Here is a 24,330-nt window from a genome sequence, read left to right as displayed (position 1 = left end):
CTGTGGGCAGGGACGGGCAGTATCTGGCCATTCCAGGTTCCAGCAGCAGATACAGTGCTCAAAAGGGATGGAGAGGGAGGGAGAGGAAGAGACAAAGGGGACAGAGAAACTGATTGAGACCCTGTCCTGGAGTCCCCGAGGGTCCAAGCTCTGCAGGACTCATGCAGCCCCCTTGCTTCTCGCCCTGCTGGGGGCCGGAGGGGCTTAGCTCCAGCCAGGGCACCCAGCACTCTCCTGGGGTCTGGCCTGCTGGAGCCTTAGTGAGGAGAAGACAGAGCTGGGCTCTGGAATGATCATCACAGGATGCGTGCCTGCTCTGGACAAGCCTCCGAAGACGCCGGACCCTCACCAACATGCATGCTACTTATTGCCTTCTTCAGCTCCACAGGGTCCCAGAGCTGGGGCAAGGACCACCCAGCCCCATCACTGAGATGCCCCTCCCCCTGAATCCTCCAGGCTCTCGTTTCACAGTGGCATTTACGATGTCCGGTGGGTGGCCGCACATGGTTACCTTCCCCCATTCAGCATCCTCTCTCCATCCTGGCCCAGGCTCCCTGCCCCCAGCCCACCCCCCAGGAGGCAGCTGCACCTGCCATGTGGGTGCTATCACCTCCTTCAAAGCCACCCATTTCCACACCTTGCCTCAGCCAATGAAGCTCACAAAGATCTGACCCCTGCCTGCCTCTCCAGAGGCATCTCTCACGACCCCCTTGCCCATGTGGCTCCCTTGCCCTGGTTGAACCAAATGGCCTTGTTTTCTCTCTCTCTCTCTTTTGATGGAGTCTCACTCTGTTGTCCAGGCTGGAGTGCAGTAGTGCGATCTTGGCTCACTCTAACCTCTGCCTTCCAGGTTCAAGCAATTCTCCTGCCTCAGCCTCCGGAGTAGCTGGGACTATAGGCGCACGCCACCACGCCTGGCTAATTTTGTATTTTTAGTAGAGACAGGGTTTCATCATGTTGGCCAGGCTGGTCTTGAACTCCTAACCTTAAGTGATCCACTTGCCTCAGCCTCCCAAAGTGCTGGGATTACAGGCATGAGCCATTGTGCCTGGCTCTGAAGAAGTCTTTTCCATTCACCCACCCATCTACCCACCCATCCACTCATCTACCCATTTACCCAACCATTCACCCATTCATTCCTCCACCCACTTGTCCATCCATCCACCATCCACCCACTCATTCACTCATCTACCCATCCGCTCACCCAGACTCCCACGCCTCACACCCAGAATGGAGGCTCAAGGAGGGGATGGCTCCCCAGAGCCCCTGAACCCAATCCTTGATCAGCTCTTCCAACTTAAAAGCACACTCGGGCCGGACATGGTGGCTCATGCCTGTAATCCCAGCAATGTGGGAGGACGAGGCATGTGGATCATGAGGTTAGGAGTTCGAGACCAGCCTGGCCAATATGGTGAAACCCCTAAAAACAAAACAAGAAAAAAAATTAGCCAGGTGTGGTGGTCGGCACCTGTAGTCCCAGCTACTCAGGAGGCTGAGGCAGGAGAATCGCTTGAACCTGGAGGCAGAGGTTGTAGTGAGCCAAGATTGTGCACTGCAGGGCCACTGTTTCCTGGGGGCCCTACAGTAACTCTGGGAAGCAGGCGTAGCGGGAGCTGTGAATCCTATCTTGGAGGTGACAAAACTGAGATCTGAGAAGCGAAGTGGCTTGTTCAAGCTGGCAGGCAACCCTGGAGAGGGTTAGGAGCTGTCACAGGCCTTCGGGGAACCCTGGCTCTGCCACTTAGATGGTGGCTCTCCTCATCTGTACCAGGGGGATTCCAAAGGCACCTCCTCATGGAATGGATGTACACACTAGAGATGATGGAGCTGGTGGAATGCTTGGTGCTGTGCCTGGCACCGCCGAGGAATCTAATAGTTTGGGAATATTATTCAAAATAATTAGAGTCTTCTGCCTTCTAGGCATGCTCTCCTCCCACCCCCACGGCCTTTCTAAGGATTGGAGATAGCAGCTGCCGGTGGGAGGTGGTTGCTTTAAATACGAGATGAGGAGAACGAAAGGAAATTAGGACAGGGTGGTGGCTTTTGTGACTACACTTTGACAACCCCCTCCCAAACCTGGACACAATCAGACGCTGCCTGCTTCTGCGTCTAAGGAGCTGAGCCTCTGCTGCACAGCCCTCACTCCTGCTGTGGTGTGTGGGAGGGGCACACTGATTTGAGCTGGCCCCCCACAGCCCAAGGGCACACCCCCACCTACCTGTAGGATCTATCCTCTGGAAAAGCAGGAAGTAGGTTAAGGAAGATGCCAGGTTTCTCTGTGCCTCTTCCAAGGCAACATGAAATATTCACCAGATTTCTCCACAGGCCGCGCAGAAGGCTTCAAAGCAGCACGTGCACTTCCACAGATGTCACGGGGCCTCGTGGCCAAGCCCTCCCTCTCTACCTTCTCATGCTGACTGGCTCAGCACCCCTCACTCTTGGGAGGCCTGTGGCTCTGGAGTCCCAGCAAGGGGACTGATGGTTCACTCTCTTTGATCTGGCCTGGGCACTCACTGCTGTCCCAGGCAGAGGGACAAGCCCTGGGGATGGGGCCTGTGACTCCCTCTAATGTCCAGACAAGGCTGCCAATTTCCCCTACACCGATTCTGGCTGGACCCAGCAGAGGGGACTGGGGTGTTAGTGGGGCCCCTGCTCCCCACATGGCAGATGGCAGCAAAGAGGTGGGGTTGGTGGCAGGCCCGTGGTTGCTGCCTCCACTATAAACGCTGGAACTGCCGTGGAGGGTGCAGGGGAGGACCGGGGATGTTGGGGGAAGCAGCCAGAAGATAAACTAGAAGACGATGGCCCAAGGCGCCCCTGGGGAGTCCTAGTCTGTGGGGGACGGGACAGGAGGCAAAGGAGAGAGATCTGAGAATGCCGCATGTGCGGAAGAGCGGGGACGATCCAGGCAGGCAGCCCAGGTTCGAGTCCCGGCTACAGCTGCCTCCTAGCTGGACCTTGGGACAGATACTCCATCCTCCAAGCTTGGATTTCTCCATTTGTAAATGGCAACAGCGACCCCTAATTTCGAGGTCTGTTGAGTTACACATCCAGGTCCTGAGGGAGAAGCCTCCTTCCTCCTGAGCCCCTGCAAACCCCTTCACCTTCAGCCCATCCTCTCTCCCTTCCCGCATCCTCTCCCAACCACAGCCACTGCCTGACTTCCCTGAACCCCTCGGGAACTTCCCGCAGCCACTGCTCTGCATAGCTGCTGCTCCCTCAAACAGTAACTTCCCCTCTCCACCCCTCCCTGGGAAACCGCCAAGGCCTGGTTCAATGCCACCTCCTCTGTGAAGCCCTCCCCAGTCCCCTACTGAGAGTGTCTCTTCTCTGAACTTCAGATTCCCTGAACCCTACCTTCTCTCTTCTGGCAAATGAGTCTGTCTTGCTTCTCTGTTCCCGGGTCTGGCCCTCAGTAGCCTGAATGGTGGCTGGCAGGACGGTGCCTCCTCCACGTCACGACTCTCTCCTTTCAGCCCATCATCAAACGCTTACTGAACACTACAGGCAGCGAGGGCCCTGGAAGGCCACCGTGACCATGTCTGGCATGGATCTTGGGGAGTGGAAGTAAAGCCACCAGGGCCAAGGAAACCCCTGGGAAACACGCCTGCCATGGTTCCCAGTTACCTGACCTGGCCCAGCGGTGACCCCACCGCTGTCTGAGAGCAGGCAAGGAGACTGTGAATGACCCATTTCTGGGAAGGCAAATGAGGAGTCTGTTGCAGGGACAGGAGTGACTGGGGTCGAAGGCACGCTGGCCACTCGTGGTGCCACTGTACGGTGTGCCTGCGAGGGCCAGGCACTGCACAAGCCCCATCTGGCTGAATCTCCACCCACCCCGAGGAGCTGGTGTCAGCGCCCCATCCACAGGTGGCAAGAGGAGGAGGGGCAGAGTGATAGCAAAGTGCATGCCTCGGGGGTGTCACCTGTTCCAGACGCGGTCCCAGGCCTCCCGTCAGCTTCCTGAGGTGGGTGTGCTGTATCCCCATTCTACAGACAGAGCCACTGAGGACAGGGAGGCTAGGAGGAGCAGAGCCGGACCCGAACCAGCTCTGCAGGCCTCAGCGCCCATGCTCCTAACTGCCACCCCCAGCACCCTGGTTGCCAGCTGCTCCAGCCTCGCTTTTTGGCGCCCACGTGCAGCAGATGAAAGGAGAGAACAGATGCAGAGCGGGCGGTTAATCAGTGCAGCTATTCCCGGCCTCAGCGCCTGCTCCCCACCTCCCGCGCCGGCCCCCGCCTCTCCGTTCACTCCCTTCTGCCAATCCCTCTGCAGCACCCAAGTGGCACAGGGCTCTGGCCAGGGCAGGTCCAAGGTCAAGGAGCTACCCCATCTGCCAAGTCCCAAAGGGCCAGGACCGGCTGGAAAGCTACCCAACCAGCCAGCCAGCCTTGAGGCGGTGACTGGCCTTCTCATTCTTGTCTGTCCCACACGGCAGCAACCTTCCCCTCGGCTGCACGGGTCTGGTCTAAGCAAACCTGACCTGCTCGCCATGAGGCTGTCCAGCCAAACTGTTGACAGATCTTGCTAGTGCTGGATGCTCAGTCTCACAAGGGCAGGACTGGAACTGGGACAGGGACAGGGCTTTGGCTCCCAGGCCCGTGTGTTTCCTGGGGACCATTTCAGGAGGGTCCCTGTGTGTGTGGGAAGGCAGGCTGCTCCTGCTCTGCCCATGCCCCGGGTGTTCTCTTCTGAGCCGTGGATTTGAGGGCCAACCCCTGAGGGGGCTTCACAGTCCTGCATGTGGCTCCTGTCCCCAAGTCGCTTCTCATCTCCTGCTTTTACCCCAAGTGACTTGGGGACAGAAGCCACGTGCTGGAGGTAATGTCTGGTTTCCTGTCCTGAGAGCAGCTCTCTCCCTTGGTAAGATCCTGTCTTTTTTTCAAGCATTGGCTGTCAGGCCTCACCCCACTGGAGACCCCTGTACTCCCACTCCCCAGGCTGGGCTTGCCTCCTTCCTCCCCCGAGAATGCCCCATCCTATCTTTTACTGTTACTTTTCCCATAGGTGAAATGATGGGGCCCACATGCTCTGCAGTGAACCCAGAGCTCACTGAGGCCATATCTGTGGCTTCCATCTTCACACCTCAGCTCCTGGGGTCTGACCCTCGGTGGCTGTTGAATAAGCAAGCATCTGTCGAACTAAGCGAAATTCTGTGGGCCTGAAAAGGTCTTTACTGTAGCTCAGTCCAGCTGCCAAGAGTATCTCGTGTCCCCATCCAGCTTCACTTGGCCCCCATCCTCAGTGACATAATGGTGAGAGGGGCCGGCCAGGTCCAGTGGGGCTATGCCTGGGCCAGGGGCCTCCAGCAGCCTCACAGGTTAGCCAGAAGCATCTCTGGGTCCCTGGGACCCACCCAAGCTTGAGGATACTGATCACACCTTCCCCTTACATCAAGACTGTAGAATGAGGTCAGTTTTTGGTAGTTTTAATTGTAAAAACCAAGACATTTATATAAATAAGACCGCTGTGTAAAATACGATTCACCCTTCTACTAAAACCCTTCTCCCACACTCAAAAACAACATAGAAAACCCAGCAGAGAGCAGTACAAATCGGCATGCGGTCCCTGATCGAAGTCGCAGGCAGGCCAGGGTTCCCTGCGGAAGCAGCCTCGGGGTGAGAGCACTCCTGCCCAGGTGTCCCACCAGAGGCTCGGTGACCCCTTGAGAAACTGCCAGCAGCAGCTCCCACACCCCAGCCCCTGGCTCTCAACTGCACGGGTCGAGGAGAGGACAGGAAAGGCTGCTTGGTCCCCACCAAGGCTGGGGACTAGGGGACTGATGGCCCAGTGAGATGCAGTGGTCTGTTCAGCCTGGGGTCAAGTTGGGGGAAGGGGCTTCTGCGGGGTCAGCACCTCCCCAGAGGACAAGGAGAGAAGCTGCCTGTGTCCATTGAAAGAAGCGTCTCCTTCTTGGGGCCATTTTCTTATAGCCACTAATGACAAGGATGGCCGACACCTCCCAGCAGTACAGGGGATGGCAGGGCAGTGGGGCTCCCGGGACTCGAAGGGAAAGCAGCCCTCAGGAAAGGGCTCTGGCACGTTCCTGTGTGGAAAATCCCATCCCCCACCTCCTCTACCCTGTCACACTGCCCCACCCCGCGTTTCCAGCACAGACCAATGCCTGCTGCCCTGTCCACACCCAGAGACTCTGAGGGGGACAGCTGAGAGCCTGGGGATGGAGATGTCAAGGTCACACACGGGGCGTGGCTCAGGAAACCGGTACACAAGGACAGAAAGAAAAGACCCCAACTCTCCTTGGGAAAACCAGGACCCGCCTGGGGCCACTCCCCACCCCAGATGAATGGCAGGAAAAGGCCCTGCAGGGGGGCGGGGCAGGGGACAGAGTGTCAGGAGCACTTCCAGACGCACACAGCCAGGGTCCCCCCAAAGTACAGGTAGAGGAGGTTCTTCACCTCGTGGGTGATCTCAAACCCGAAGCCCTCGCCGATCACCACGTGCCAGGAGGAGCCGAACTTCTTGTCCATCGTCTCTTTGATCATCTTGGCGGCGCTCTGGAAGGAAGAGGGTGCTCATCAGGGGGCACAGGGGAGGAGGCGGCGGGAGTCAAGTCCCTCTCCAGGGAGGAGGAGGAGGATGACACCAAGGTCTTGGCAGGAGGAAGGCCCCCTGTCCTATTTCTGTTGTCCTCCTGCTTCAGAAAGGGTTTTCACGCAGGCCACCTCCTGACAGGTCTGTTACACAGGCACAGGAAACTAGACATTACCTCAGCAGTCAAGAAACTGGCTGAGGCGGGCAGGCAAGCATCAGGTCTGCAGACAGCCTGGGGCCGCGTTCTGGCTCTGCACTTAGTGTGGGCTTCCTGGCAGCGCCGCTTCCCTCAGCTGTAACCCGGGTAAGTGGGGCACCAGGCGGTGTCAGGACCAACGGGACTGAGACCTGCAGACTGTGAGGTGCCTGATGTGTTCAGTGGGCTCCGGGGAGGCGCTGGCTGCCCTGGTCATGGGCACAGGCAACTTCCTCCTGTGCCTGCTCTTTCAAGATGCTCCCCCACCGCTGCGTGAGGAGGTCTGGAGGGGCAGGGCCCCCTGCTCAGCAGGGCGAGTCCAGGCGCAGGTGCCTGATGTGCACCAACAGCGCCTCTCACCATGTTCGGCCCCACGGTGGGTACTCTGTCCCCACTGTCTCAGTAAATACGTCCTCACAACTGGCCCAGTGAGGAGGCACCATCACCACCCTCCATTTAATGACCAGGACACTGTGCTCAGCGTTGAGAAATAGCTCATCCAAGGGTACAGCTAGGAAGGGCTGGAGCCAGGATCTGAACCTGGGCCTGGCCGACCCCAAGCCTGGGCTCCCACTGGCCAGAGTCTCGCCTCCCCACCGGCTGCAACACTGACTTCTTGCTCTCCCCACCAGATTGATGAATGGCCTTCCTGCCTTGCTGCCTGCTGGTGATATCCCCAGCAGCTACAACAGTGCCTGTTCAACACCTTTCTGAATGGATGAATTAATGCATGAATGAATGCCTGGGCAGGCCTCTGTTCACCACTGGGATGGAACCACGGGGAAAGGCGTCCTATCCAGCAGCCCACCTGAGGCAGGGAACATGGCCCCTGTGGCTTTGCTCCTCTAGGGCTGGGTGTGACCATCAGTGCCTGGAGTCAGTGCCAGCCTCTCCCTCACTGACCTTCCCCACACTGAACGCTTCTGAGGAGGGCTCTGGCCTCATCCTAGCAGTACTCTCTGAAGCTGACTGCAGGGAACAGGGGCCACTCTATTCATCCACAGGGGCCACCAAAGGCGCAAGGGGCCACCTGCACTGCTGGCGATACCTCGTTGTTGTTGGAGAATTTCTCACAGGCTGTGACACATAGCTCCATGGTCTCCACGCGCATCTCCTCTGGCATGTCCGAGTGCTAGAGACAGGGCAGGGGTGACAAACAGAGACAGGCTTAGCCCGTGACCTGGCCTTCCTGGCTGGCCTCTCTGTCCCAAGCTTAAGGCATGGACAGCAGGTAGCCTCCCTGGCATAGCCCTGGGCAGGTGACCCATCTCCTGATTGACCCCTGCAGCTGGGGCAAAGGCGTGGCGTGGAGCTGAGCCTTGTGGGCTCTCAAGCCCAGGCTCTCTACAAGGGTGCGAAGCTGGCACCAGGTTCCAGCCAACAGATACGGGAAGAAGGGAACGCTGGCTACGGAAGTGCATTCCGATGAATCTCACCCCCGAGGCCTGCAGAGGCTGCTGGGTGCTCTGGGGCCCCTGGTTTTTCTCCAGCCTTTCCATCTGCTCCTTCTCCATCGATGTGCTGGACTCCCTTCCTCCTCCCAGCTCCTGGAGGGCCCTCGTTCCCACTCCACTCCCGTCTCCAGCAACTCCATTTCTGGGGTCTCGTGTGTTCCTCGCCTCTCTGTGTCCTCTCGTGGGAGGACTCCCATACTCCCACCCCCAACTCTAACCTCTTCTTTGGGCTCCCAACTACTGTGTCCAACATGACAACCTCACTTAGATGTCTAAGAATAACTTGATTCCCCACAAACCCATCTTCTTCCATCTTCCCTTTTCTGGTAATAAATACCATTTTTTCCTCCCATTACTCAGGAAAAAACAGACTCCAGCAGCTATCCTGGACTCTCTTGCTCCCATGCCCAGCATCCATGCTGTCAGTAGGTCCTTGGGCCTCTACACTCACAGAACATCCTGAACCTGACCATGTCTCACACTCCACCCTGTGAGCAGCGCCCAGACACCCTCATCACACTGGGCCTTCCCCATTTCTGCTTTGGTATCCCCAAGTCCATTCTGCTGACAACAGCTGGAGTGGGCTTTTAAAAATCAAACAGATCTCGTCACTCCCCTGCTTCAAACCCTTCTCTGCTCCCACTTCGATTCGGGACAGAACCCACAGTTCTCGCACATTCTTCACGGTGGCTGGCCAGGCCTGTGGGGTCCTGCCCCACCAATGCTGTTATGCATCCTGCCATCCCTCTCATCACTCCATTCCAGCCATGCTGGCCTTCTCTCTGTGCCTCCAAAATGCCACCTTCATTCTCATCCCAGGCTTCCTGTTTCTCTGTTTCCCGGCTTGGCATGTTCTTCCCCGGGTCTTTGTGAGGTTTGATCTCTGTCTTCAGGTCTCTGATCTGAGAAACCTCTCCAGAAGCTAACCTCTACTCTCTAGCCCCTTACGGCTGCTTCATTTTTCATTAGAGTACTTACTGCCTAAAATTATGTTCTTTAAACACATCTTTCACACGGGCCAGGCCTTCGCCTGTCTCGTTCACCATCTCCACAGTGCCTAGAACAGTGCCCGGCATATAGTAGGTGGCCTAAATAAATACTTGGTGAATGAATGAATGAATGAAAGAATGAATCACTGTCAACTCCATGATGTCTAGGTCTGAGCCAGCAGAGCCCTTCTTAAGCTTCCTCCCACTGCCATCCTGCAAGGGACAAGCTCCACCCACCTCTCTCCAGCCTGTGTGGGCCCTGCCAGCCGTCCTGCCTCCCTCCCCTGGGGCTTACCCTGACCAGAGGGAAGGTCTGAAGTCGCTTATAATCAGCATCATCTTTCTTCCCTTCTGTTTCTCCCATGATCCTTCCACTGTGACCACTGGAGGAGAGAGTGGGGCTCTCAGGAGGTGCTGGGACTGGCAATTAAGACACACCCAGGAGATTCAGGAAGCAGGCCCTGCCAGCTTGGTGGGAGCAGAAAATGTCTTTCCCTGGGGGGTGCTGTAGAAAACAGGAAAAACCAGAAGAAAAGAGTTGGCTTTGAAACCATACATGACAAATTAGAAATGTCTCAGTAACAAGCTGACACCTCCCCGTCTTAACTCCTCCGCACCCTCTTCCAAATGGCCAGCAAGTCTGCAGACAGGAGGATGAGTCAACACGAGATGCTGGGGCCTGGTTAAGAACACACTGGTACGATGCTGCAAGCCCACACTGTCGTTATCAAGACAAATACTGACTGCAGGCCAGGCCTGCGGGATGGAGGCTTGAGCTGGCAATGAACAAATGCAGCTTCCCTGCATGCCCACTACATACGTGGGCCTTCCTTCTCAGATGCTGAGGTTAGGAGGGGAAATGTTCAGGTCACCACTGACAGTCTGGGCTTATTGGCGAGGGGGCTCCTCTGTAGGCCCCTGATCTTCAGGGGAGTGAGAATGCTGCTGTTCTGTGCCCACCCTGGCACACCAGGCTCCCTGGCTGTTCTTTCCTACTCCTTCTTGGACCACTGGGTCCTTCTCACTGGCCCAGCAGCTGGGATGCCTGGGTGCTGCTGCTGGTTCAATCACTCACCAGCAGCATGGCCCTGGACCCCAGACTCCTTACCAGTACCTCGGGGACGGTCACATCAATCTCAAGGGGCCGTTATGAGAATCTGATGAAACAGTGCGTGTGAAGCACTAAGACAATGCCAGGCACAGGGCGGGCACTCGGGCACAGGGCAGGTGGTCAATACACGGCTGTGCTCTAACCGACGGGGCTTTTCCTAAAGAGATGGGCCTGGGCTGAGGACTGGGGGCACTGCTGGCAATTCCGGCATTTCTCTTTCATCCTCAATTCAATTTATCTGATAATTCAAAGGCTTTTTTTTTTTTTTTTTAATCTCAGAAGTACTGACATAAATGAATACAAATCACCAGGTTGTTAAGCCCTTTTAAATAATCTATATTAGACAAATACAGCAAAATAATGTTATTCCAGCATTTCTCACATTTCCAAATAAATTTACTTACACTGCACGGTCATGGAACCCAAAGATGCTGAGCACGGTAATCAACAGGCGGATATTGACAGGTGACGGCTGTAGGTTTCTTGCCTGTCAGTGTTCCACAGGCATTTACACAGCTTGTCACTGCATCAACCCCAGGAATTAGAACCTATAGGGACAGAGGCATGAAGCTGGTGACTGCATCAACCCCAGGAGTCAGGTCCTGTGGGACAGAGGCATGAAGCTGGTCACCACAACAACCCAGGAGTCAGGTCCTGTGGGACAGAGGCATGAAGCTGGTCACCGCATCAACCTCAGAGGTCAGGTCCTGTGGGACAGAGGCATGAAGCTGGTCACCGCGTCAACCCCAGGAGTCAGGTCCTGTGGGACAGAGGCATGAAGCTGGTCACCACAACAACCCAGGAGTCAGGTCCTGTGGGACAGAGGCATGAAGCTGGTCACCACAACAACCCAGGTGTCAGGTTCTGTGGGACAGAGGCATGAAGTGGGTCAGGGCATCAACCCCAGGAGTCAGGTCCTGTGGGACAGAGGCATGAAGCTGTTCACCACATCAACCCCAGGAGTTAGCTCCTGTGGGACAGAGGCATGAAGTGGGTCAGTCGCTGGCCGGAGGTCACTCAGCTCATTAGTGACAGAGCTGGGGTGTGAATCCAGGCCTGGCTCTCGGTGCAGGCATTACTAACTCCTTAGCCACATGGCTCCTCATGGGCGCACAGGAGGCATTCACAAACATTCATTAACTGCCCACTGAGACAGCTCCTATCATCCTAGAAGGGAGACAAATCCAGTGTTTGCTCTTCCCTTTCGCTGTGCCTTTTTCTAATGTTAACTTGACCCTGGTTTGGCCAAGCCTTGTGCCTTCTGTGCCCTCAATTTTCTCCCCTCTCCAATGCTGCAGAAGGCCTCAGTGCCGCTCCATTTGGCCAGCTCCCTCACATGAGGCTGGAAGCCTGGCACAGACTCTACCATCCCATGACATTGGTATTTTCTGATTTCCCAGTGGACAGATGGCTCCACTTATCTCATCAATTCTGGGCATTTGTACCACTCAGACGTTAGCAGTTTTTGTCTCTATCAGCTGGCGAATAACCAACCAATTTCATTGTACTTTCTGGTCAGGTTTCTTATTTCACAAAATTCAGGGCATCATTTTGTCTTTGCTCATGAATGTGAAGGCCTATTTCCAATTCCAGGCTGTCCTCCTAGCCTTGCTGCTTCCTCCTCTACATCCGTCCAGCTGTGACAGAGGTGGTGGCTATACTGACGATAGAAGGAAAAGGCTACACGGTTTGTCTACCTCTGAGAATTTCAAGGGGGAGCAACCTAAAATGTGGAAGCAGCTTCTTGGGCATCTCCCACTGGAATACTTCCATCTCATTCATTCATCCTCGAGGCTAGCCAAGTGCTGGCATGTAGGAGCCAGGAGGGAATGAGGAGTCCATCCACTGTGGACATGCTGCCTCAAGGAGGCCAGGGTCCGTGACAGCTGCTCTCACATGTAGGATCCTGCTGAGATGTCACATGACTTCAGCGGTATCACCAAGGCCCATTTCTCAGGAACAACGTGGGAAAGCCAGTGGGACGGTGACCTGTGCAGCACCTTGAGGAGCAAAGAACCGTGTGGGGCCACAAACCAGAGTATGGAGGCACGAACCCCGGCTCTATAAAACACACGCATTCTGCTCACTTCCTTTCTTGGTAGGTTTGGGCAAGTAATTGAACCTAAGCCTTGGTTTCCTTCTCTGTGAAATGGGATACTAAATCCTCTCTCTGCATTCTCAGGAAGCTGTTGCAAGCCCCAGCTATGTGCATGTGAGTGACTGGAAATGTTAAAGTTCTCTGTACTATTAACACACTGCTCTCTGCTACCACCATGTAATGAACCAGGACTCGGCCGCCATGACTCAACCAAGTTCATTAGGGACCATGATGACAAAGAGCTTTTTCTAACCACTATGTTGTACTTCTGGGGACCTAAAAGAGATGAGAGGGAATAAAAAGAAATCATTATGGAAGATATGTTTCCAAATACAGAAAGGCAGGAGAATTTTTTATGACTCTATATCATTAGAGTACAGCTAGAGTCATTCAGCCACAATCTTAAAACTCTGCTGAAAGAATGCTACCAAAAATAGCAGATCTAGAGGTTCTAATAACCTTATCAATCTTCCATGCAAAGGAGCATGTGCCTGAATGCTTTTGTGTCAGGTCTGAAAGAGCCTTTAAATAATGTCACTGTGGCTGGGCATAGTGGCTCACACCTGTAATCTCAGTACTTTGGGAGGCCAAGGCAGGTGGATCACTTGAGGTCACGAGTTGGACAACAGCCTGGCCAACAGGGTGAAACTCCATCTCTACTAAAATACAAAAATTAGCTGGGTGTGGTGGCACATACCTGTAATCCCAGCCACTGAGAAGGCTGAGGCAGAAGAATTGGTTGAGTCTGGGAGGTGGAGGTTGCAGTGAGCCAAGATTGTGCCATTGCACTTCAGCTTAGGTGAAAAAGCAAGACTCCATCTCAAAAAAAAAAAAAAGTAATTGTGCCCACGGCCAGGGTATTTGAATCTGCCGGGTACAGAAGCTCAACCCCAGCCCATCTGGCCCACAGCAGTGCAAAGCCAGGGGCAGTCTTATTCTCTCTCCCACTGCCCTTGCTCTCCTCCTCACTCGAAGGCTGTCTGTGGGCTTTACACAGCCTCGCCCTGTCTGATGTGAGGCTCTTCCTAGGCAAAAGGGGGCACAGGCAAGGGCCCTTTATCTCATCCCCTGGTTCAGGCCAGTGTTCCTGGTCCTGCTATCCCTTGTTCTTTTGTGGCACTGACCTCAGTCACCATTCGTTATTGTGTGTCTGGGAAGAATCCTGAAGAGGGTTAGGGTATGTGGGAGGGATCAGGAAAAAGGAATGCATTCTGGGAAATAAGGCCCCAAGTAACTGCCAGCCCTCTGGGAGGGGGGGCAGCCACTCAATGTTTGGAACATCCTCAGCCCTTAGATCAAGGCTCGTCTCCCAGTACCACCCACCACGCACCTGAGAGATTGCAGGGCACACCTGGAACACGTCATGGTGGTCTCAGGACAGACTCATAGTCAGATCTGAATTCACATCTTGGTTCTGTTTCAGACAAGGGCTTAGCTCCCTAAGACTCAATTTTCTTTTCTTTCTTTCTTTTTTCTTTTTTGAGACGGTGCTTCGCTCTTGCGGCACAGGCTGGAATGCAATGGCGTGATCTTGGTTCACTGTAACCTCTGTCTCCTGGCTTCAAGCAATTCTCCTGACTCAGCGTCCCAAGTAGCTGGGAATACAGGTGCCCGCTACTGTGCCCAGCTAATTTTTTGTATTTTTAGTAGAGATGGGATTTCATCATGTTGGCCAGGCTGGTCTCGAACTCCTGATCTCAGGCCATCCACCCATGTTGGCCTCCGAAAGCGCTGGGATTACAGGCATGAGCCACTGCACCCAGCAGCCTCAGTTTTCTCATCTGGAAACTGGGGCTAAGGACTCAGCTCCTGTTATGGGTGCAGTAGGAAGGAAACTGATATCTTTCTTCATAAACCAGCCTGTTCTACATCTAAACCTGCAGCCAAACAAACCACTATTTCCCAAGTTCCCACTATGTGCAAACCACTGTGCTAGCACCGAACGAGGAAAGAATCACAAGGCAATTCTGTGAGACCTGTTGGGTGCCAAGGTGGTGGTGGTGTGGTTACGTGTGCTTTCACATCCACCATCTCATTTCATCCTTGTCACACGTGTGAGGGAAGGCTCCAGCTCCCTGTTCTCAGATAAGGCACTGGAGCACAGAGAGGTTTTATGGCTGGCCTGAGGGTGCACAGCCAGCAATGTCAGAGCCAGGATCTGAACCCCAATCCATTCTTCTGTCTCCACGCTCTGTGCTTTCTCCTTTGGCACAAGCGAGCAGGAGACAAGGCAGTAACATGGATGACTTCAAAACGCGGCATCCCCCAGCCAGCCTCTGTCCAGGCCTGCCTCTTGCTTCCCACCACACCAGGGACACAGGCGGCACTTCAGTCTTCCTTGGCCTTTTAGCAAACAAATAAAGAACAAAGCTGGCAGGGGAGGAAAAGGGGGCCTAAGGACTTCAGGACATTCGTCCAAGACGGCCGTAGTGAGGTCAGGAAATGCAGCAGAAGCCAGGCTCCCAGACCAGTTTAAAGTAGGGGGGCAGACACAGAGCTGCCATTTGAAAATTCTGCCACAAAAGGGCCTTAGAAGACACATCATCTACAAAAGAGGAACATTTGGCAGAATAAAGATCAGCCCTCCTCAAAGCCAAACACATGAAGTCGTTGTTTTTACGTGGTCCTTATTTTTCTCATTTTGCTGAGGTCCAATGAAAACTGAATGCACCAGGGACTGAGGGAGGAGTGGAGGGAAGGAGAGGAAGGAGGGAGAGGAGAGAGGCCTGCTGACTAGTCTGGATCTGCAATTCTCAACATTTCCTCATGTCCGACACCACGTGATAAGTGACATTGACTCACACATGTACCCTCATGGACTTAACCAAACTTGGATGAAATCCCAGACAGTTTTGTCAAGACACAGTATAAGGAAAGTCCCAACCATCACAGCTATTAGCTCTCAGAGAGACAGCCGCTCGCCACACACAGCAGGGCAGGCTCCCACCCCACTCTCTCCCACTCAAGAGAACAGATTTGAATGTAAGGGAGTAAGAGTGACATTATCACAGAAATAAATTGGACTTAGCATGGACTTATTTTTTAGAAACTCATTCACAATTGCTAATTGCCAGTGACATCTCACAACCAATCATGACTTCACTGTGTCTGCGAGTCCAGTTTCCCTGGGGCTGAGGGACTTGATTTACCTCTAGATGCCCCAGAACATAAAGGCCAGTGTCTGGCATGTGGCAGAAGCCCAGAAATTATCCAAATTGAAATTAACTATATTTCATTTGCCCCTAGGAGGGGAGAGGACCTATCACGTCCATTCAAGACTATTTACTGAACACCGATCTTGAGCTGGCCATCAGAATGGGCGTCTACACACAGGATGTCCCTCCCCAAGTCACTCTGTCAGGTGCTATTATCTCTACGTTACTGGTATATCCACACAGACTGAAAAAAAGAGAGTGAGTTTCCACCCAGCTAATAAACAAAGGGGCTAGGATTTGATCCCAGGTATATATGACTTCAAAGATTATGCTTTTTGTTTTATTTTTGAGACGGGGTCTCACTCTGTTGCCCAGGCTGGAGTATGGTGGCATGATTACAACTTACCGCAGCTTCAACTTCTCAGGCTCAGGTGATCCTCCTGAGTAGCTCAGTGGTTGCACACTACAGGCTTGTGCCACCATACTTGGGTAATTTTTGTATTTTTTTGAGAAATGAGGTTTTGCCACATTGCCCAGGCTGGTCTCAAAATCCTGAGCTCAAGCAATTCACCCACCTCAGCCTCCCGAAGTGCTGGGATTATAAGCGTGAGCTACCATGCTCAGCCTGATTATGCTTTTTCACCTACTTGACTATAAGTAAGAGACAGTCCCTGCCTTTAAGGAGCTTACAATCTAATATGGAGACCAACAGGAATATACAAGGAACTATGATTCCTGGCAGACGGCGGTGTCACAAGACAGGTGTGCTTGAGGTGGCGAGGGTGAGATAAGACAGCAAAAGCAGCTTGCTGGCCGGGGCAGCATTTGAGTCAGGACTGGAAAGGTGAGGAAGAACTGTGACAGATGCATGAGGTGGGGAAGACCTTTCAGGCAGATGAACACAGCAGTGCCAGGCAGAAAGCACAAAGCGTTTCCTGGGAAAGTCTAATAGTCCACTTTGGCTAGAAGATAGAATTTGGTAAAGAAGGGAGAAATAAATCCCTGGGCTATGGAAGTGTAGAAGGGCCTTAAAATCCATGCTTAAATATTTTTGTAGAGATGGGGGTCTCTATGTTGCCAAGGCTGGTCTTGAACTTCTGGACTCAAGTGATCCTCCCACTTCAGCCTCTCAAAGTGCTGGGATTACAAAAAGTGTGGATACTTTTCCCAGTGAATGGGAAGCTCTTTGGAGGTCTCTGGGTGGCTGGTGACATTGGTGGGCTGGGTTGACAGGAGCAGAGACTGGAGGTAGGAGCAGTCACTAGGAAGCTGCGGTAATGGTCCAGGGGTATTATGTCACAGGCATGAAAGGCTTGAATGAGAGTAGGGGCTTCAGGAATGGAGATGATGTGAGCTCCTCACGGAGGCAGAGTCGAAAGCATCTGATAACTGCCCGAGTGGAAAGGGCACGGTGGAGTGAGGAATGATGCCCAGGAGGATGGTGATGCCACTGATGGGGAGAGGGGAAACTGGGTGGCACAGCTGGGTAGAGAAGTAGGTCAGTTTCTTTTACTTATTTATTTATTTTTAAATTATTTTTAATTTTCTTTTTCTCTTTTCTTTTATTGAGATGGGGTTTCACCATGTTGGTTAAGCTGGTCCCAAACTCCTGACCTCAGGTGATCCTCCCACCTCAGCCTCCCAAAGTCCTGGGATTACAGGTGTGAGCCTGACAGGTCAGTTTCATTTCACAACTGCCAAGTTTAAATTCCTGGCAAGATACGTAAATGGAGGTATCTAGTCAGGAGAAAGAAATCACCAAGTCATGGATTATCAGGGGCAGGAGGGAAGCCATCAAGTCCAACTATCACATCAACACAGTCACACATTGCTTAATGACAAGGGTACATTCTGAGAAATTCATCATTAGGCGATTTAGTTGTGTGAATGTCATACAGTGTACTTACACAAACCTAGATGGTGTAGCCTACTACAGACCTAGGCTATCTGGTACAGTCTATTTCTCCAAGGCTACAAACTTGAGTAGCACGTTACTGTACTAAATACTGCAGGCAACTGTAACACAATGATGTCAGTGTATCTAAACATAGAAAAGGTATAGAAAAGCTCATGCTTGTAATCCCAGCACTGTGGGAGGCTGAGGTGGGTGGATCACTTGAGGTCAGGAGTTTGAGACCAGCCTGACCAACATGGCAAAACCCAGTCTCTACTAAAAATACAACAATTAGTTGGTGTGGTGGTGTGCACCTGTAATTCCAGCTACTTGGGAGGCTGAGGCAGGAGAATCACTTGAACCCAGGAGGTGGAAGTTGCGGCAAGCTGAGACTGTGCTGCTGCACTCCAGCCCGGGTGGCAGAGCGAATCTTCACCTCAAAAAAAAAAAAAAAAAAAGTACAATAAAAATATAGTAAAGAAGATAAAAAATGATACACCTATATAGGTCACTTCCCATGAATAAAACATGTAGGACAGGAAGTTGCTCTGGGAGAATCAGTGAGTGGTGAGGGAAAGTGAAGGCCCAGGATGTTACTGGACACTGTTGTAACTTTTTTATTATTTACTTATTTTTATTTTTTAGATGGAGTCTTGCTCTGTTGCCCTGGCTGGAGTGCAGTAGCTCGATCTCAGCTCGGTGCAAACTCCACTCCACAGTTCAAATGATTCCCCTGCCTCAGCCTCCTGAGTAGCTGGGATTACAGGCGCCCACCACACAGGCCCGACTAATTTTTTTTTTTTTTTTTTTTTTTTTTCAGTACAGACGGGGTGTAACCATGTTGGCTAGGCTGGTCTCAAACTCCTGACCTCAAGTGATCCCTCTGCCTTGGCCTCCCAAAGTGCTGGGATTACAGGCGTGAGCCACCGCGCCTGGCTGCTTTTATTTATTTATTTATTTATTTATTTTTTTGAGACAGAGTTTCACTCTTGTTACCCAGGCTGGAGTGCAATGGCTCGATCTCGGCTCACTGCAACCTCCGCCTCCTAGGTTCAGGCAATTCTCCTGCCTCAGCCTCCTGAGTAGCTGGGCTTACAGGCACGCGCCACCATGCCCAGCTAATTTTTTTGTATTTTTAGTAGAGACGGGGTTTCACCATGTTGACCAGGATGGTCTCGATCTCTTGACCTTGTGATCCACCCGCCTCGGCCTCCCAAAGTGCTGGGATTACAGGCTTGAGCCACCGCGCCCGGCCCTTATTTATTTTTTTAACTTTTAACTTTTGTGTTAAAAACTCAGACACAGATACTTTAGTGTAGGCCTATAAGGGTCAGGATCCTCGGTATCACTATCTTCTACTACCACATCTTGTCCCACTGGACAGTCTTCAGGGGCATAACATCCACGGAGCTGTCTCTCCTATGACAGCAACACCTTCTGCTGGAATACCTCCCGAAGGACCTATCTAAGACTGCTTACAGTTGAATTTTATTTTTTATAAGTAAGAGAAGTGTACACTATAAAATAACGATAAAAAGTCTAGAATAGTAAATACATAAACCAGTAGCATTTATTACCATTATCAAGGATCATGTCCTGTACACAACTGTAAGCACTACATTTTATATGACTGGCAGCACTGTTGGTCTGCTTACACCAGATCACCACACACACGTGAGTCATGCGTTTTGCTTTGACATTATGATGGCTATGTAACTAGATGATAGGAAGTTTTCAGCTCCATTATAACCTTAGATGACCACCGTGGTTATCTGCTGTCCTTCTTGACCAAAATGTTATATGGCACATGACTATATTTCAATCTCTATCTGTCCCACTCCCCACCCCTAAGTATCCCTAACATGGAAACCCAGGAGGAAGATCAGAGAGAGACATGTGGATCTGAGGGTCAAGTGGAGAAAGCACAGTTCATGCCGAGCGGGTTGGTAACATTTCCCACAGAGGGAAAATGTGGTGAAGAGACAAAGGAAGGAAATTAACAAATGTTGAATCTATACTGGACTGGACCCTGCACTTCCTAGTAGCCTCAGAATTCCCAAAGGAGATGCACCCGTCGTATACTTATTTTACGTATGGACAGATGAGAGCACAGGGAGGGTACATCTTGAGACTAGGAATCCAAATCAGGTTTGCTAAGTTATTTTCACTACACACGGTATCTCCCATTGGGGAGCGTATCCTCTCGGAAGCCTAAAGTTGGGTCGCAGAACCAACGACAGCCTAGAACGTCAGAGTGGAAGAGGCTTTGGAGATCACTCAACCCAACTTCTCGTTTACAGATGGAAAAACTGAGGCCCAAAGAGGGGAAACGACCAGCCCGGAATCGCAGTACGTCGCCAACAGTCCAAGCCAAGAGCAGTCTGAGCTGAGGTGATGGCAACCCCAGGCCCAGCCGCGGCAGAGGGAATTACTCCGCGAAAGGGGGAGGTTCAAGGTGGTGGGGGGAGTCGGCTAAGGGAGGACGCGGGAGCGCGAAGCTGGACAGGCCTCGGGTGGGTGGGGAAGAGCCGCCGGCAGAATCGCAATGGCAAACCCGTCACGACAGAGCTCACAAGTCCCGAAGTCGGGGTGATGGTGGGGGTGGAGGGTGAGAAAACCTAAGGCGAGGGAACAGCAGACAGGAGACTGAGGTGGGGCCTCCGCGGCGGGCGAGGCCTCTTCCGCCCGGCGTTGCCTCCCGCCCTCCCTCCGGGCCGGCCCTCCCCGCCTGGCTGCCCGCCGCACCCCGGGGCCTCACCTGCTCCCGCGGGGGCCGGAGCCGGGGCCGCAGCCAGCGCACCCCCGCCAGGGTTGTCAAGGAGCGAAACAAGAGTGTCTTAGCAACCAGCAAGGAAGTCCTGCCCCCCCCACCGGACGTTGACGGGAATTTCACTTTTTATTGGTGGAGAAAAGTGCCAATCAGTGTAAAAGGCCCTAACAAATCAGGCGTTTGCACGGAAAAGGGCGTGGTTTAGAGGCCAGGGAGGCGGGACTTTACTTATAGTTGTCTTAAGCTTGCCCGAGGAGCAGGGGGAACATTAAAGTTTTTTTTTTTTTTTTAAGGGAAACAAACTTAGAAAAGCGGCACTGCCTTGGGAGTTTCTTTTAGTCACTTTAAATAACAAATGCAACTTGTTAGTGTTGTGACACTTAGTCACTACGTTATTGGGGTCTGGGAAAGCCTAATAATAACTAGCATTTATATAGGGCTTTACAATTAATATCTCACTTGATTTTCACTACAGTAAAACTTTTAGGTAATAATATTCGTCATCCCATCTGAACTAAAGTTTAGAGAAGTTAAGTAACTTGATAAAGGATGGAGGTAATCACCCTGGAGAAGGAATTCGGGGCTCCTTCCTCTGTTCCACACCCTATGGTCACCTAGCCCTAGTCACTAGGAGACATTTGTATCATCTAACTTAAGACACGGTTGTCCAGAGTCTGCCTTTTCTTCCCCTTGGGAGGGAAAATTAATCTGAAAATACTGGTGCAACTGGGGAGAAGGAAAAGGGGAAACGGGAAGAACTGGCAGATTCTATTATTTATTAGTGGATCAAAGGGTCAGCTGGGTACTCCGTAGTTTAAATCTTTTATTATCGTGATGAGTACTTGGGGTGAAACCCCATTGCCACATTTACTGAAATTGAAACTGCCTTTGCCAAAATTATAACTGAGGAAATTATGACAGTGAAAGAGATCAGAGCTAACCCAACTCCATCTTGCCTCTCTAGCCTTTAAGCTGTCCTTGTTCATTCTGAGGTATAGGCCAAATGAACCTTGGGAAGGAATTTAGTTTATAGTTTTACTCTGAAACAAATTGATAGTAGCCCTTTTCCAAAAAAAACCCCAAAAAACAAAAAAACAAAAAAAACAAAAAACCCCTTCCTGGCTTGGGACCAGTCTGCCTTTGTAAGACTAACAAATTAGCTACAAAATTAGAAATTATGGTTTAGGGGTCACACAGCAGCCTCTGGCTGCCACAGTCTGAACCTCCCCAAATTGCTTCTGGAGATAACATCACTATTGTAGAACCTAAGATCCATGCTTGAGATATTTTGCAGACCCTGCACTCAATGGATCAGCTGACACCACCCAGACGAGTAATTTGGCTCAAACAGCTCTGTGATCCCACCCTGGAAGAGAAGACAGCAAGGAAACCTCACTTCAACCCCCAGGATTCCATCTTCGACCTGACCAGTCAGCACGCCTCGCTTGCCAAGCCCCTAACCACAAAATTATCTTTAAAACCTCCTATCCCCGAATGCCTGGGAGCATATTCAACTGCTTCCTGGCCAGCCATGTCCATCAGAATGTCCCACAAGCCCTTCAAACTCAGTGTGTCGCAAATTGAATTGATCATCTCCCTCCAATCTGCTCTCCCTGCATTCCCCATTCTAGTAAATGGCACCACCCCCCACTCAGTTGCCTCCCTCAGAAACCAGGGAGTTGTCCTTCACACTTCCCACTACCATCGCCTACTTTCAGTCAATCACAAGTGTGCCAATTTCGACTCCTCACTGTTTCCTGATGCAGCCTTTCTGGCCATGTTCGTGGCACGCTCCATGTGCACACCACCACAATCCCATCTGCACGAGTGTAATCTCCTAGTGGGACTCCCTGGCTGCAGTCTTGCCCCTCTCTAATTTATCCTCCGTACCACAGTCAACATGACCTTGCCAAAACCCAAATCTCACCGCTGCACCTCTGTTTCAGTAATTTGAGTCATAATAAAACTGTCTCCCATACAGCTGGCTCTGTGTGAATTACCTTTCTCCATTGCAATTTCCCTGTCTTGATACATCAGCTCTGTCTAGGCAGCGGGCAAGGTGAATCCATTGGGCGGTTACAGCATCTACTGGGAGCTCAGCTCTAGCCAGGTGCTAGTGATTCAGAGAAGAGTAAGATGAGGACCTTGATCCCATGGATGGCACAGTCCAGTGGACAGACAGCCATATGAACAAATGGATACAGAATAATTCATTCTACCAATGCTATGGTAGAGGTGTGGGCAAGATTCTGGTTCTCTCCAAGGAAGGAGTAACTAACTCTCGGAGTGTGGTACTTGAGTTGGCATGACTCCAAGATGACCCCAGGGGCTAAGTGAGGGTGGGACAGCAGGTTTCACTGGGGAACTTCGGGTGGCTCCATGGGGTCCGGGTGGAGGGTGGAATGTAGGTGTAGGTGGGAGGTGATGGGGGTGATGATGCTGAAGGAAGTAGGAAAGTAGTCAGAAGGGTTTTGAATGCCAGGTTCAAGGACTTGAGTGCTCCCTGGGGTGAGATAAGAATGTGCAAAGTGGCTGTTGGAGGGTTTCAAAACGTGGTCACGTTTGTGTTATGGAAAGATCACTCTGGTGGTGAAGATGGTGGACTGGATTTGGAGTGGGTAGACAGGAGGCAGGCACAGTGGGTTTGGTTCGGAGACTTGGCAGCTTGAAGCGTGCTAGGTCCTTGCTGGTTCTCAAGATGCCTCCCTGATGCATTCTGATGGTCGGTGGAATGTCTGACTCAGCCTCCAGATTTTCTTCATCCTCTTTGCCAACTTTCTCCAGGAGACGGAAGGTAGCCTTTGAGGGGGAGGATGCTCTCGCCTCTGCCTCTCACCCAAATTTCTTCCAAAAGGGGTCCGCCGTTGCTGTCTTCTCTTTCTCACCTCCCATTCACTCTTCAGCCCACAGCAATCTGGCTTCCACTCCCACGACACCACTGAAATTTCCTCCTCCATGGTTACCAGTGACCTCCTGAAGAGTGGAATCCAATAGACCCTTCAGTCTTTAATTTACCTGACCCAGCCCCCACTGCTGGCATGAACCTGTTGACCATGCCCATCTAAATGAACTTCTCTACCCCATGGGTGGTACCTGGATAACGCTTTACCATACAGATTCTAGGGCCCTACTGTGCCAGCATGGTGAAAGACAGGGATGTGTATTTCTCATGAGCACCTCTGGTGCACACTAGAGAATGACTGCTCTATCCCAACACCCAGGGAACCTCACTTTCCTCCATCTCCTCAAACCTTTCCTCCTTCTCGGCCTCTTTCTTGGACTATTCTTTTTTTTGCTCTCTGTGCCTATCTTGACCCCCTTTTCTTCTCACTAACACTCTCAGATTTCTTAGTACCTGAGGTCACCTCCTCATCGGTAACAGTGTTCCCCTGAGTCACATTCCGTGGCGTATTTACTGGAATTGAGGGTGGGGTATGCAGTTTTGGAAAAGCCTCCCTGGTGATTCTGAACACTGTCCCAGGGAGCTATGCCACCTGATGAATATCTTGTTGAGGATTGCTGCCTTAGGTACTTTCCCTTGGGGGGGTCTCATCCACTCCGATGGTTTCCACCGTCAATGTCCTTCTAAATTCTGATGGCTCCTGTATTTCCCTTTCCATATTAGACCTCTCTGTGCAGTGCTGGACCCAAATATTCAACTGACTCCTGGCCATGTCCACTAGAATGTTCACAAGTCCTTCAAACTCAGTGTGTCCCAAACTGAATTGATCACCTCCCTCCAATCTGCTCTTCCTGCATAACCCAGCTTGTCCCGACCTGCAGGACGACAACAAGGGCCCGAAGGGAGGGAGTGGGGATGGATGGGCAGGAGACGCGAGAAATGGAGACAAGACAGGAGTCTGATCAAGTCTCGTTTATTGTTGCTGAGCTCACAGCTTAAATAGGCCAGGCAGGGGGGCGGGGCAAAGGAAGCTTGCAGTTGGAAAATTCCGGCCAGGTGTGCCAGGTGCCGCTACCAGCCTCGTGCCGTCCACGGGCTGGACCTGAATCATCAGGACTTGAGCCTTCCACAAGCGGCACCTGGGTTCTCTTGGCCCCAGGATTTGGCCTGTGCTCACAGCTTCCCACACCAGCTCAGTAAATGGGGCA

General features: G+C 52.2%; 1 protein-coding gene across 1 annotated transcript; it reads right to left on the bottom strand.

Annotated features, from left to right (window-relative positions):
- Positions 1–5,413: 5,413 nt before the first annotated feature.
- On the bottom strand, positions 5,414–20,325 carry DNAL4 (dynein axonemal light chain 4). The gene is made up of 5 exons (XM_010343453.2): positions 20,209–20,325; positions 10,708–10,851; positions 9,488–9,697; positions 7,798–7,881; positions 5,414–6,516 (listed from the first exon to the last, which is right to left on the bottom strand). Exons 3-5 carry the CDS (start codon positions 9,554–9,556, stop codon positions 6,352–6,354), a joined length of 318 nt encoding a protein of 105 aa, XP_010341755.1. The 5' UTR covers positions 9,557–9,697; positions 10,708–10,851; positions 20,209–20,325; the 3' UTR covers positions 5,414–6,351.
- Positions 20,326–24,330: the final 4,005 nt, after the last annotated feature.

This window comes from Saimiri boliviensis, chromosome 21 (assembly GCF_048565385.1).
Source record: "Saimiri boliviensis isolate mSaiBol1 chromosome 21, mSaiBol1.pri, whole genome shotgun sequence".
NCBI lineage: Eukaryota > Metazoa > Chordata > Mammalia > Primates > Cebidae > Saimiri > Saimiri boliviensis.
This window is presented reverse-complemented; position numbering and strand designations above follow the sequence as displayed.